The sequence below is a fragment of the Drosophila albomicans genome, chromosome 3, assembly GCF_009650485.2.
Source record: "Drosophila albomicans strain 15112-1751.03 chromosome 3, ASM965048v2, whole genome shotgun sequence".
Classification (NCBI taxonomy): domain Eukaryota; kingdom Metazoa; phylum Arthropoda; class Insecta; order Diptera; family Drosophilidae; genus Drosophila; species Drosophila albomicans.
Genome location: NC_047629.2, coordinates 12,923,778 through 12,939,754, shown reverse-complemented (window position 1 = coordinate 12,939,754; position 15,977 = coordinate 12,923,778). Strand labels below are relative to the sequence as shown.

Here is a 15,977-nt window from a genome sequence, read left to right as displayed (position 1 = left end):
TTGCTGCTGTGACTTTGCAGCCCGCTGCCCGCAGTCGGCAGTCGGCAGCGGCAGCGGCAGCGCAGCGACTGCGATTCTCTTGTAATGTTTTGCCGGCGCGCTTTTATTTTTGCTGTTGCTTTTGCTTTGGGTCTCTTTGACTTGGTTTCTGTTGCTGCTGCTGCTGCTGTTATTGTTGTTGTCGTTATTGTTGTTGTTGTTGCTGCTGTTGTCGTTACTTATTGCTTGTGTTGTACGCTTCATGTTTTGATTGTATTTATTTTAGTTTGAGTAACTTTACTTTTTGCTGCCGTCCATTTCTGATGAAGATTTTCTGCGCGATTAACTGGCGAGATCGCCTTACGCGGCGCCTTTTATGTGAAAAGCGTTTCGTGCGCAGCTTTAATCATGTCTCTTTTCATGGAACGCATGAACACTGAGAGCGGGTGGTAGGTGCGGGGGGTGCGGTGGGGGGTAATCGAGTATAACATAATGGGGCAAAACATTTGCGATTGCGATTCGCATTGCGCAGACATTTGAGCAATTGCGTTTAATTTTATTCATAATTCGTGTCTAGGGTTTCTCGACCGCTTTTAATCGCTGTATAATTGTAGCTACCTCCCCCCGCTCCCGCTTCCCATCCTCTCGCTCATTTGCTGTGCTGCGATCAGAGCTGAAATTAAGCTTGATTAATTTGTTGGCTGCGTTATCGACGCGTCGGCATCAGTAACAGAGGCCGCGACCTGAGCACCAAACCAAAAAAAAAATGTACATAAATTGTATATAAAGGGGCAACAAAGTTATTAAACTGGATTGGGTGTGCAATTGGGGCGTGGCACTGCGGCCACAGATAATAAAGCGTGGACAGCTTTCTGGGCGATGCTGGGCGAGCAACCAAGAAAGAAATAAAACCACTGGAATTTCTATTTTATGGCCAACGGATGTTGTCTAAAAACGAGCTAAAAGCAATGTTTTAATGGGCCATTTTGAGAGATCGTTGTGGATAAGATAAATGCGGCTTATTAATTAACTGCCCTACGCATTGCTATTCCACTGGAATATACTGGAATAGCTGGAACACACACACCCAACACTCAAAGTGCAATAGCCAAAGTGCAAACCTAACCTCACTTTTCCACGCACAGTTCGGCGGCCAATTAGACAAGCTCACACACACACGCACACATGTGTGTAGTGAGTGTTGATGTGTGTAGCAAAAAAGGCATCAAAAACAATTATGAAATCACAGCAGATGTTGGAAACAAAATTGTGGTGGTGATTTATAAAGCGCAACAGCAACAAAAAACAACAACAACAATGACATCAAAAAGCGAAACAATTTTACTTCTTTTTTGTTTTGTATTTTATTGAATAAGCAAAAAGCAAAAGACACGAAGAGGAGCAGCATGTGTTACACACACAAGTATACGTGTGTGTGTGTGAGAAGAGGATGGAGGATGCCACTAAAAGGACTGCAGATGCGCAGCCACAAGCCAGAAACTTATGTACGCTGGAGATTTACGACTTAAATGCTGCAGCGCATAATCAAAAAGACAAGCGCACAAGGAGCAGGCGACGTTGGCAGCGGCAGAAGGAACAACACCGAAGGCAGCGACGCTGGCAGTGCACTTAATTAACAAATATACAAACACTTAACATAACCTCAACTGACAGGCTGACCGCGGCAGCGAAGAGTGAGTGAGTGTGCTGTGCTGTGCTCGCGAGAGCGAGACAACGCTAGTGTGCCAGCCAAATGCCTCACACCCTCACTCGCAAACACAAACACACACACACACAAGTATAAAGCGCAACGCAGCTCGTTGCTTATTGGATGTTCGAAATGCGAGAGAGCGCAGTGAGAGAGAGAGACAACTGTGTGTATGTGTGAGTGTGTTGTTCTTATTGCCGTTCCGGTTTTTAGGCCCTGCGTGTGAAGCGACTGCTCGCTCTTTTGGTTTTGCTCATTTCTGCCGTCTCGTTTAGTTGCAAGTTCGCGGGAGCTTCAGTTGGTTCAGCTGACTGGCAGAGCGCACGTAGCGGAAACCCGGGCGAGACACTTTTTATTGTTTTTCTCCACAACCGTCGTCGAGCGCTTTTTAATAGTTTTTATTATCTACTATATCTATACACCGCTTTTCGCCGCTCGCCTATATAGAAAACTTGAAAGCAGCGAACGCCACCTAGCGGCGAGCAGCCAGCAACTGTGCGTGTGTGCTTGCCTGCGTACGTGTGTGTGTGTGCGTGCGTGCGTGTGTGTGTGCGTGTTCAATTTGTGTGTGAAAATGCCGACGGCTTTGCAAGCGGGCAAATCAGACTGCAGCCAGGGCTAGCGAGCTAAATTGATCCCCGTCCCCTTGACCCCCTCACTCTAACCACCCTACCAGCGTGCCCTAGAACAAAACTGCATACAGTGGCTGCTGCACTTATGTCCACGCTGGCCAGCAGTCGCCATCCGACGCTGAATCTGACCCTCAAGCGCAGCCTCAGCAGCAGCAGCAGCAGCAACAACAATAACAGCAACGAACTCCAGCCGCAGTTGGAGTCGCCTGCCACAGCCACAGCGGATGCAATGCATCCGGATTGCCTGCCCCTGCCCCTGCCCCTCCCGCTGCACGGCAGCCGCAGTCCACAGCTGCGGCCGCCCGACGATGGCGACATGGAGGACGCCAGTTCTGCCTGCGATGAGCATATGGTCAACATCCTGGATGATCCGCCGGATGAGGACGACGGCGATGCGGAGGAGGAGCTCGATGATGCCGCCAGTTGTTGCAGCGAGAACAGCGTCCTGAGCGTCGGCCAGGAGCAATCACATGTGGCTGCCGCTCAAGCGCGACAACGGCTGCTCATGAGTCAGCTCTATCGACCGTCGGCATTCAGCAGCGTGACCACGCCCCATTCGCCCAGCGAGGCAGAGGAGGCAGCTGGTCAGATGGCGGCTCCAGCTGCAAGTTTTCAGGAGGAATTCCTCCGTAAATCTCAACTCTATGCCGAGGAGCTGATGAAGCAGCAAATGCAGCTGATGGCAGCGGCTCGAGTGAATGCTTTAACTGCTGCCGTGATGCCATTGGGTGGCTTAAGGGGTCCCAAGGTGTCACAGCAACTGCAGATGGCGGCAGCAGCAGCGGCAGCGGCAGCCATGCGACCCACAACGGGGCAGGATGCGTTGGCGCAGCTGACGGCAACGGCGCTGGGCATTGGAAGTGCGACGCATCCGCATCAGCTGTTGATGCAGCAACAGTTGCAGCCGCTTTCGTACCAGCAGCAACAGCAGCAGCAACAACAGCAACAGTTGCAGCAACAACACTACAACAACAACAACATACAGCATCACAACAACAACAATGTGCGCGAAGTCAAATTCAGCATCGACAACATACTCAAAGCGGACTTTGGCTCCCGCCTGCAACAGCGTTTGGCTGCTGTTCCAGGAGCAGCTGCAGCGGCTGCAACTGTTGCAGCTGCAACGCCAGCAGCAGCCTTGAGCCTGAAGGCGCCTCGGAAGTCAGCGAAACCGCTGAATTTGGCGCCCGTTCAGCTGCAATCGCAGCCGAGTCTGAGCTTCTCCAGCAGCCTGGCGAACATCTGCAGCAACAGCAACGATTCGAATAGCACAGCAACCAGCAGCAGCACAGCGAACAATGCGCCAGCCATTGATCTGGTCAAGTCGCCCAATGCCACATCGCCAGCACCCGCCAAGAGTGTCGAGGAGGCAGCCACAGCTGCAGCGGGGGCAGGAGCAACAGCCGCAGGATCAACGACAACAACGGGAAACAGTTCCACGCCCATCGTGTGGCCAGCGTGGGTTTATTGCACTCGCTACAGCGATCGTCCCAGTTCAGGTGAGTTCAAGTAGTTGATAAAGGAAAGATAACTGATCAAAATGTAGAAATTTCTAAAGTTGTATTTCATACTTTATTGAATGAAATAATTTTAACAAGCAAAAGTTGTAATACCTTAACTTCGAAGGCTCCTTGTGAAAACTTTAGTGAGGAGAAATCCGCTAACTAATACCTTAACAATACCCTCCGAAGATACCCTTTGAGGACTTTAGTGTTGAGAAATAATAATATAATTAGATTAGAAGGAAACCTATTGCATCCAAAATTGCTGAAATTGCATTTCTATTGAAAATATTCGGATAAATTAGAATGAAAATTGAATAAATAGTGAACATATTAATAGGTTAATTATCTACAAACTTCGAAGGCGAGAAATAATGATCTAATTAGCTATGCACAACTTACAAAGGAAACATTTTAATGAGATAGGTTTCCTATCGCTTTCAAAATTTAAGAAATTGCATTTCTATTGAAAATATTCGGATAAATTAGAATGAAAATGGGATAAATAGTGAACATTAATATTTAATAGGTTAAAATCTACACTCTTCAAAGATACACTTTAAGGACTTTATGCACAACTTACAACTTACAAAGGAAACAGTTCTATGTTTAATGAGATGCAAACCTATTGCATCTAAAATTTTAGAAATTGCATTTCTATTGAATATATTCGGATAAATTAGAATGAAAATTGAATAAATAGTGAACATATTAAATAGGACGCAGCTTACAAAGAAAACAGCACCGACATGACGATAACTAAATCGAATTCCACATGAAGAAATATATTGTTATATATATTGGCGAAAAGTTTCTTTTGAAGGGAACTTTAAATCCTACGACAAAATAAGAAGAAACCTTAGAATAGTTAGAGTTATGACGGAAAAAGTCCCCATAGAAAATAGAACTAATCAAGGATCAATTTAAGTAAGCCCAAGACAGGACAGAATAGAAGGTAAAAGTCCGATAAGGAAAGTCCCCATACAGAACTCAATTACTGAGCAGTCAGTTCTTCTTAAATAAGATATGTTGACAGGAAAATATATCAGGGACAGAGAGGTAAAATCCATCTTGGAAAAAGACCAGTAAAGTGCGGAAATCGAACCAAATGAAACACATAGTATGTATGAGAAAAAAAGTCCTTATATGTTACAATAAACAAGACTCCTAAGAAGTCAATTCTTCTCAAGTAAACATAGAAGTAAATAATTTTATAGGAAATAAAACAGGAACAGAAAAGTCCTCACACAAAACTGAATTCCTGAGCAGACAATTTTTCTCCAGGAAAATATATGAGGGACAGAGAAGTAAGAGCTACATCGGAAAAGACCAGTAAAGTGAGGAAATCGAACCAAATGAAACACATATGTATGAGAATGAAAGTCCTTATAGTCCTAATCAACAAGACTCTTAAGAAGTCAATTCTTCTCAATTAAACATAAGCATAAGCATTTTATAGGTTTAAACCATATTCTTAAGAAACACAAGGAAATAAAACAGGAACAGAAAAGTCCGAAAAATTCCTCAACAAAGTGCGGAAATCAAAGCAATTGTGAGACACCTGACAAGGCTGCTGACAACTGCGCTAAGCTCAACTCAGCTCAACTGAACTCAACTACTCATAGAGTGTTAGTGTATTGGATGTGTGGAGTGGCTTGAGTGGCTCGTAAACAGTTGAGCAAACAAAGTGGCAACCACAGAAGAGAGAACTCGCTGACGCCCTGACGTCCGACGTCCGTCTGCCTTTTGCCTTTGCCTTTGCCTTTTGTCGTGGCGTCAATCTGCAGCTCATTAGTTTGCAACCACCAAAAAAAGGGACGCACACGCTTACACCACACACACACACACACACACACACATACAGATACATAAATACAGCACATACTGAGCACCCTCACTCCAGTGTGTAGTCTAACCCCACAATGCTCTGCTACCTCCCTCTCCTTCCATCCATTTCAACCACATCCACAGGCACTTACTCGGGGCTCATGAAGTGTCTGCTCGAGTGGTTTTTATGTCCTTATGGCTTATGTAACATAACTTAAGCTCATTATGCGCCCTGACTCTCTCCCTCCCCCTTCCATCTCTCTCCCTCTCTCTCTCTCTCTGACTGACAATCATGGCACTCATGAATTTAGTTTATGCCACCGCAGAGAATTTTCGAGTAATCGTTTGCCTAATAATTTGATGTGGCAACATTATCCTTGCCCTTGCCACCACCCTCCTCCCTTCTCCCTTTCCGCTTCCAGTTCCAGTTGCAGAGTCACTTTTGACTTGTCATTAGCCAACACTGCCCCACAAACCATATGTCTGCCATTAAGTAGTAAATCAAAGTGGATAAAAGCCGATTGCGACTATTATATGAAAGTACTTGAGTTAAGTGGAAAACAGTCTATTGTCTATTCCAATAAAATACTGGAATATGACATTCATTGAAACGGTAATAAATACTTAATCAATTTGTTGATTAGATGATGAACTTGTTAGTGTAGTGATCCCAAAGCAATTCTATTAAAGATTAGAAAATTACACAATTGTTTAATAATAAGAGTAGTTGACTTTAGTATATGATTGTCTATTGCTTCCAATAAATAGAAACTAATATATTGATGAAAATTTAAAAAATAAATACCTAACAAGTTTATAATAAATTTTAATTTAATTTCATAAATATAATTTACAAAAATATTTAAATTGAATTGAAGTGAAATTATAAATATAACTCCAAAAATGTTTTTCCATTCCCAAATTGCATAATACTAAAAAAATGTATTTGACTTACACATGTTTATGATGTGGAAAAAAGTAATTATATCCAATAAAAGCCTGGAATAAAAAATGTTAAATTATACATTTTTACATTGAGTAAATAATACAATTTTAAAATTATAAATTTTTGTGATTACATGCAAAGATATTAAAAACTTAATGAAATCAATGAGCATATAAAAAATGTAACAAGTTTTTACGTGTTTTAAATTTATTTTCAAAATATTTTCAAAATATATTTCACAAGTAAACGAGAATTTATAATAAAGAATATTTCGACTTTTGGCACGTAAAAATATTAAAAATCCAAAAGAAAATATCGGAATTTTAAATATTTCAAATATCATTCCATGAGACCATTGGAAAATAGCCTAATCAGAAATTGTGTGTGGTTGATAGATGAAATATGACTTAATTTAATAAAAACATTCAATTTTTGGTGAATTAAGTTCAGATGTTTGATGTTCAGATAATGATATTTTGCAAATATTCTAAATAATTCCCTTCCAATCTGGAAGTTGGAAAGAAACCTGGAAGGAAGTTGCTATCTTATGAAGTATATACTTAATTACCAGAAATTTCCCAGGTACTCATTAGGTAATCATTTTGCTAAATGATCTATTGATTCATTGTCGCTAGTTATAGGCGAATACTTATGAGTGTACTTGCGAGTGTACTCATACGATTTGTTCCGGCAATTTGCTCATTACACTGATTAATGTCACAGGCATCCATTTGAGTAATTGCGGGCACTCAGTTGTCAACCGAGTCGTAGCCCCATCTATCCTCATACTCGCACTCACACTCAAACACATACTCATATTCGTTGTCGTATTCGTATTCGTATTCATTCCAATCCCGAGAGTCGAGTGCATAAATCTACGCTTTTAGGTGGGTTTGTCGCGTTCGCTAATTAACCACAAAAACGAAACGAAACCAAACGAAACGAAGCGTTTTTCTCCCTCCCTCTCTGACTCTCACACTCTGGGTTGTTGCCATCTCTCTCTGTTTTTTTGAGGTGTGTTTATTGTAAGTATTATGCAGTTCTTTGTTGTTGCTGTTGTTGTGTTTATAAATTTAGCGTGACTAAAACGAGATCTCGATCGCATTTGCGGTTCCATAATTTGAATGAATGTTGTAGGCGATGGCGTCGACTCCAACTCCAACTTCGACTTGAGCTAAAGCCAGAGTTGGAGCTGCAAACAATGATTTAGCGTGAGATTTGAACAACAACAATAACTGCAAACAAAAAATGGGACAGCAAAAAAAAAGTATCATTGAAATGCACACACAAAATTCCAAAATAAAACTCATAAATCTGACGCTTTTGAAAAATTGCCACGGCCAAGCGACACGAAATATTATTAAATATTATTAAAAGGTGTTAATTTGACAAATTAATGCGACGTGACGTAAGATTTGATAAAGCCAAGATAATTTAATTCCTAGCAAGCACATGGAACTAGATTGAGAACTAACATTTAAAGCTTTGACTTGAAACTAGATTCCAGTCTTTAGCAAAGAATAAATAATAGTTGGTATTTTAAGACATGTATGCTCTTTAGATTCAAGGAAACATGTAGTTTAATATTTGAGCTAAAGCACATTGTAGATTAAATTTATTATAAACTTGAAGTAGCTCATTAAACTAGTGTCAGTATTATAAAATTGATAGCTTCCTTATTGGTTATAATAAATTTGAAGAAACTTATTTATTTAATCAAATAATTATGAAATTGACAGCTTTCTTATAGATTCGAAAATCATTAAAAGCACATTAATATTAATCACTTTATTAATTGGCTTTAAAAACATTATTAAAACTAAAAGCTTTTCAGCGAAAGCATAATCGAAAGCACATTAAAACGTAAGCTTGTAATTGAAAGTGGTTTTACAATATTTATAGTTGAAAGCCCATTAAGATTTATCTTTTAATCGTCTTTAAAAACTTTATTTAAAGCTTTTTTAAGAAAACATAATCGAAAGCACATTAAAATGTAAGCTTACATGAAGAATGCAATTGAAAGTGTCTTAAAAATAGTTGTAGTTATGTTCAAAGAAAGGAAAACTTTTATTGTTTCTGTCAGCAGGGAAAATCGTGCAGCTAAAAATCGTTAAAAGCACTATTAAAGTTAAACTTTACTTGCAATAGTTGTACAAACAACATGTAAAGCTATTACAGCATTGTTAAAGCACAATAAATATAAATGACTTAATAATCTACTTCAAAACGAAAGTTGTTTGCCTATTGTTGTTGTCAGTTCAAAAAATACTTAAAAGCACATTAAAATTGTATGTACATGATAATAACAATATTCCTAAACTGTTGACTTCAAACTAAATATTTTACGAGATAACAGCATGTTCGAACAGCACCTTGAATGCTAGTTGAAGTCGATTATTAAATAGTTTGTTAGAGTAATATTATGTAGGCTTGCCTTCAAAAGCTCATAAATGCTTTGGATTGCTTGTAAAGTTCACTGTAAAGTTGTTAGAGTATTGTTAAGGTTTTTATTGATTTTGTCATTGGAGTAAATCGATGTTTTTAAAGTTTTGTGTACAAAAGTGTTCTCGAAAGCTTCTTAAAATATGGCATAAAATTTCTATAAAATTTGTTATGGTTCTCTTTAATGATTTTTCATTGTAATAACAGTTTGTAAAAGTAAATATTTATATTATCTATTATTTGGAACATATCGAAAACATATGAAAATAAAAATGCTATTAAATTTGTGAGAGTTTCTGTAAACATGCTTAAACATTTTTGATGATTATTGAATGAGAAATTATACATATTTCCATAATTTTGTGAACAAAAGTGTTCTCGAAAGTTTCTTAAAATTCAAAATATTAAAATATTATTGATTTTCCATGATTATAGTATAGTTTGCAAGAGTAAAAATATATAAACTTTTACTTAGGACTAAAAAAGAGTTATTGAATGTGATACTATACAAGAGAAAATATAGATTTCCATAACGCTGTGATCAAAATTGTCTTTGAAAGCATCTGACAATATGGTATTCAAATTTCATTTAAATTTATTACAGTTCCCTTTATTTACTATATTATTGATTTTTTAAGTAGTTGTTTTTATAAATTTGTGACGAAAAGTCAAAAACATTTGAAACACAAATAAAATTCGTCACAGTTCTGTTAAATTGTTTATTAAATTTTTCTTAATTTATAATATATTAACTTAGTTCAAAAGCAAATGTTTTTTCAAGCATTATTATTACTAACTTTAGTGCATGGCTTTAAATTTGTCGATTGTTTTAAATTTAAATGAAACTTTTCAGTGGAATCCATTGACTCTTTACTCTTTAAACTTTGCTTGCAAGCTTTAATTTGTTTGTTTTCATGTAGAGTGTTTTATTAAAATGGCAATGTTAACACTTTGGGGGATAAAGGCGCTTTTTACAGCGATTTGCTGGGCTGCCAATTATGTTAGAGAGAGACAGACTAACAAAACTCGATAAACTCTTGGCTAACTTGTGGCTGCCAATTTTCGCATTTGTCCAGCACTTGGCGCTCATTTAACAGTAGCCTCAGAGGCAGCAGCAGCAGCAGCAACAACAGCGATCGCCACTGAACCATTAAGTAATTTTCAATTTGCCCAGAACGAGCAACAACAGCAACAGCAACAACAATGCAAACGGGCAACAAACGATGCGGCAAGCGGTGTGGCATGAGGCATGAAGTGGAGTGCGGTGTGGCATGGCGGCTGCTGCTGTGGCTGCCACAACAATGACAACGTAAACAAACGAATTTCAATTACCCATCAGCCAGCCTGCAATTACCTAGAGTTCTTCTCTTCTCCTCCCTCCCTTCCTCAGCAGCAGCAGCAGCGGCAAAAGAATTTTCCGCGCTGGAAATTGACTTGGAAAAAGTTTTTGCGCTCAATGGAAAATGTGCTTAGAAAATTGGCCACAGCCATTTGCCATTTGCCATTTGCCAGATGCAAAACCAGAACATTAACTAGAAGAAGAAGAAGATGCACAAATTCTTTTCTCTCCTCGCTTCTTCGTTGAAAGCATTTCTCTTCGCATTTCTCAGCCACTTTCGCCCATTAAACTGCGCAGTTTATCACAATCTTTGCAATTGAAACTACAGCAAAATAATTTAGTACTCTGCAGCATAATTGTGATTGAGTGGGCCGCCCATCCATTGATGTTCCTTGCCAATTCAACCTCAAATCATCTTAAGGTTCATCATCATCTTCATTCTCAATCTCAGCCACTCAGTTGGGCGTTGTTTTTGGAATCAATACTTGCCACAGGCGACCTACTTGCCACAGACATGTGTTGCATGCGTTGCATGTGTTTCTGAAGTGGCAAGTAGTCAGCTTTAGCTGGCCAAGTGTCTAAGCACTTTAGCTGCCCAATTGCTTTGTTGGCCATGAAATGCCAATATAACTCTATTATGTAATTGCTGCTTAAATGGAAACAGCAAAAACAGCACATGAATGATAATAATATTATATTAAAACTGTTAAAAAACTGAAAATGTTAAACTCAAAATTGATTTCGATAATGATAATTATATGCTAAAAATAAGTTACATAATAGAAAATTCGACAAACTAAATATATTTAATAAACCCTTTCGATACTGTTTGAAATTGATGAGGTTATACTAACAATGATATAAAAAAATACATTATGCTAATACTATACGACAATTTTAAGATACTTAAATTCAGACAATAAAACAACTGATTAAAATAGAGAACATGGAAAAAGATAAAATAAAAATAACAAAATATCAAGCAATAAATTGCGACTTGATTTTTTTTTGTATTGTAACAACTATAATTCCTATAGGTTCTTGTTAATAAAGTATATAAATAAAGAAAATGAAATAGAATATAAAAAATGTGTAAAATAAATGTGGAATCCCAATTTTTATAAATATTAAAACCTTTTTATACCCGCTACCCATAGGGTAGATGATTCCTGAAAATTTGGTTGCGATCAGATAAAAATTGTGGAAGTTATTAAAGAAATACTTTTGTATGGGCAAAAACGCCCACTTACTAGGGCTCTTAGTTGCTTTGGCCGACTATCTGGTACATTGTGCCGTCTATGGTATATTTTGAATGGTGTGCTGTATCGATATACCATTTGGTATTTTTTAGTATTTTTTAGTATTTTCGGTATATTTTGAAAATAATACCGCAATATTTTGCCCTTATTAAAAATGGGTAGCGGGTATCTCACAGTCGAGCACACTCGACTGTAACTTTCTTACTTGTCTATGACTACATTTGTAGATCATCAATCAGAATTAAAATTACAAATAAAATAAATAATAAAATAAAACATTTGTAGCTATAGGTTTATTAAAGTATTTAAAATAAATAAATAAATAAATCAAATAATTAAAAAGTGATTTTTTTTAAGCAAGAAAATTAAAATTTAGCTTTATAAGAAGATGTGAAGAAGTATTTACAAATGTATTTTAAACAAGCGAAGAAAAACAACTTTTTCATTTTTTAGGGAAAAATATTTGCAAAGACCTCATAAAGTCATTTTTTAATATAAATATTGTGTATAAATAAATGTTATTATGTGGATATATAAAAAAGTGCGGTATTATTCTTAAAATATATCGAATTATTATACCACAAAAGTACTAAAATATGTCGAAGGGTATATTTGGTATATTGATATAGTGCTACATTCAAAATATACCATAGAGTGTAAAATATACCAAACCTGATTGTAGTTTTTCACCATACAAAAGTATTTCTTAAATAACTTCTTAAATTTTTATCTAATCGCATAAAAATTCAGTAATCATAAATACTGTACTTCAAACAGTTTTGAAAAAGAAAATGATTGCAATTAATAAATTGGGGTTATTATATCAATTATTCACTATAAAGCAGCGCTATTAATAAACAATTTAATGAACGTTGTTATTAATTTTTCAAAGACAATATGCACTTTTTAAAGGCTGTAATCAATTATTGATTGCTATAAGAAATGCTTTAAGAGCGCCTTCGCTCGCTTTGTGGTACTAGGACAATTTCTTTAAGCCTACTTCATGACGATAAAAGTAAAGACCAATAACAAAAACAAAGGCAAAAACACTGCAGACTGAAATGGGCCTTTAACATGGACATGCTTTATGACCCAAATGCATTCATAACTACGCATATGCGAAGCTGTCACGTCATATGATAATCACGATATGGGCAATAGACGCAGTGGGAATACTTTTCACTCCCCACTCCCCGCTCTCTCCTCTCTCTTCTCTCCACACTTGGCAGTCTTGGCCTTAGAAGGCAAATTGAGCCATTGAAGCGAGGCAAGAAACTTGTCTAACAATTTGCTGTGTTCACTGTTGTCGCTGTTGTGCGTGTTTCTTTGAGGAGAGAATGTTTTGCTTTTCGCTAGAGTTATGCTCAGCTCTCGGGTTTTGGGTCAAAAGCAGCATAACTCAACGCCTCAGAGTCAGAGGCATGGCAATCAGCTCGAGGCGCGATTTATGAAGTGACAAAAATTAATTTCAACTGTTAAGTTATCGCCAACTGCAAACTGCAGCAAGCAGCAAGCTGCAAGTTGCAACTGCAACAAAACTGTAACTGGTAGCGCCTTTTAAGGCGCAACTGCTGCAACAACAGCAACAACAACAACTGTTGTTGCTGCCATGCGCCTCGCACTGGCAATAAAACTGTCCACTCTGGGCCTGGCCAAGAGTTCCCGGTCCAAAACGAGACCATATCAGCCAGCAAAAATGTCGTTTAAACTGTGCTGCTGACCGCATTTGGTTAATGTGATCTGCTATTGCTTTTGTTGCTGCTGTTGCTGCTGTTGCTGCTGTAGTTTGTCACAGTTGTTGCTGCTGCTGGTGTTGGGCCTGTCGCAGATATGGTCTCAAATTGTTGAGGTTGAGGCAAATGCTGTTAATTGTACTGTACCCAGCAATCGGTAATCAGCAACGACTCGACAAGACTGCTGTATACTAGTCAATAATATTATTTAATTATTCGACAACTGTTTTATATTTGCGTATATATTTTTTATTTGTTCATTATTTATTAATAAAACTTAACTAGAAAGGAGAGGAATAAATATGTATATATGATATATATATGTATATATTGCATAACAGAATAAATTACGACATTATTTATCTCATTCTTAACTATTGCCGTCAAAATTATTTTATAATTTGAAAAATATTAAATAAAAATTTCAAATGGTAAATGTAGAATAAAATCGTAGCAGAACCTGTAATGTAACCGCATTATTTCATTATTTTATAATATGTTAACCAACACTATGAAAAACTTTATCAAGAAATCGATTGAATATTAACCGCCACTGTAAAAAAATGCAACGTAAGAACACGAAGTTTTTTAAGCTCTCATCTCTCGCTCATATATGTATAATTCAAATGAAGACAATTCATGAATTTATTATATTATAAATATAAAATGCGTTTGTGTTTTAGTGTCCTAAAAAATCGTGTAGTCTTCTCGCAGTAACAACAATTGATCCTCTGATTTCTAGTATCGAAGTCCATCTCCTATTGCTTATCTTCTGGTTTGTCAGAACTTTACATATTGAGATTTTAATAATACATAGCATATTTTACTTTCTACTCCATTAAACACTTTAAGTAACATGTTTGACTATCATAATCTTATCAAAATTGGAGATACATTTCTCGCATACTTCATAAAATGTCTAAATTTCAGTTTTCTCATCATTCTAAGTTTAATAAGTTTGATTTCAAATTTATAGCACATTTTAACGATGTTTTTATTCTAAACTATCGTTGAGTGATGCTTCATATATTAAATTAAAAAACCTTTTGTTAATAGTTATTTGAATACACATTTCCAAACTAATTTAAACAATAAAAGCGAATAAATTCATTATTGTATCAAAATTCATATTGATGCAATAAAAACCAAAGAAAACATCGTTCAGAATGCCTTTCTGTTTTAACATTACAAGAATGCTATGTTTAGCTATTGAATTGATTGAAAATATGTTGTTCACATCTTTATTTTGTTATTCAATGTTTATATATTACATGCCATCAAATACTAACTTTGCTTAAAGCAAGCTATTCCTTGTAGAAGAAAATGCATTTAAATATATTCATTTTTTTGATTAGTTCAATAAAGTAAACAATATTTCTAATGCTTCTCATGTGGTGTATCTTAAATTGTAACGCAGGGTATCATTGAGTCAAATCCACTTACCTACAGCACACTCGACTATTTTTGGTTGATCTTGAAATATGATATTCATACATAAAACGTAGCTTTCGCATGATTACAACAAGTTGTTTTTTTGTAAGAAACCGGTTAAGCTAGGGCTGAGTATCAGTTCAAGTTCGTAGAATTCACTCGTCAGTTTGCAGGGTATGTGCTAGTCGGTTGACCAACTGCTGTGACTGTTCTGGTTGTGTGGGGAGGCCAACGACATGCCGAAATTGCGGAATGTATTGACGTTTCACAGTGTTTCACTGTGCGTATACGTAACACAGTCGCTGCCAAAGACAAAGCTTGAGCTCGCTTCAGAGGTGCCCCGGGGACCACCCAGATAGTGGACCAAAGCAAAGCAAAGTAAAGCTGAGATCGAGACAAGTTTCCGCATTTGGTTTCAACATTCAACATTCGACATCAATTCAGATGAATCGAAGCATTTGCTGGCATATAAAAATCATTTTTATAACTTCATTTGTGTTAATTTGAAAACGAGACAAGGCGAGGCGAGACGCTGAGCCAAAAGCCGCAGCGGAATGTTTTACCGCTTGCCGTCAATATTTACAGCTGTCAAAATATTTCTCTACAAGCAAATGACTTCATTCATCAGCATACCCGATGCCGAGAACCTGAGTATCGCCCCCCTGAAAATGTGGGCTGGGCAGGTATTTCATATTTCTCTCTGTATGTCTGTATCTTTCGTATTTATTTCTTATGACACGGCAACAAATGCGATCAATCTTTGGCACGAGGTGACTGCCAGTCAGTCAGTCCGTCATTCAGTCCGTCAGTCAGCCAATTGCTCAGTCAGCCAGTCAATCAGAGGGCATAAACATGCATTAAAAGCCAAGCGGGCAACACAAATAAACAAATAATCAAAATAAGCCTCATTATGACTCTGCAGACAGTTGTTGCAACAACAACGACAACGACAGTCACTACAACAACAACATCAACAACAACCTGAACAGCAACAACAACAGCAACAACAACAACCAGAACAACAACTTGAACAAGTCGACAAAGAATTTATTGAAAACTAATTAAACCTGACGGCAGCCACAATTCATTTGTTAGAGCTCTTTTTAATCGATTATTTATTGCTCTCAGTCTGAAATGTATCTGATACAAAATTGTATCTATATCTATATCTATATCTAT

The 15,977-nt window shown here is 37.4% G+C and overlaps 1 protein-coding gene across 2 annotated transcripts in view; it reads left to right on the top strand.

Annotated features, from left to right (window-relative positions):
* The first annotated feature begins 1,963 nt into the window (after nucleotides 1–1,963).
* The window catches only part of LOC117568302 (homeobox protein invected), a 59,032-nt gene continuing 45,018 nt past the window's right edge, over nucleotides 1,964–15,977 (top strand). For both annotated transcript variants that reach the window (XM_034248845.2, XM_052003625.1), the window contains exon 1: nucleotides 1,964–3,818. In XM_034248845.2, coding sequence (XP_034104736.2) covers nucleotides 2,405–3,818 — 1,414 coding nt within the window. In that variant the 5' untranslated portion in view covers nucleotides 1,964–2,404. The remainder of the gene's footprint in view (nucleotides 3,819–15,977) is intronic.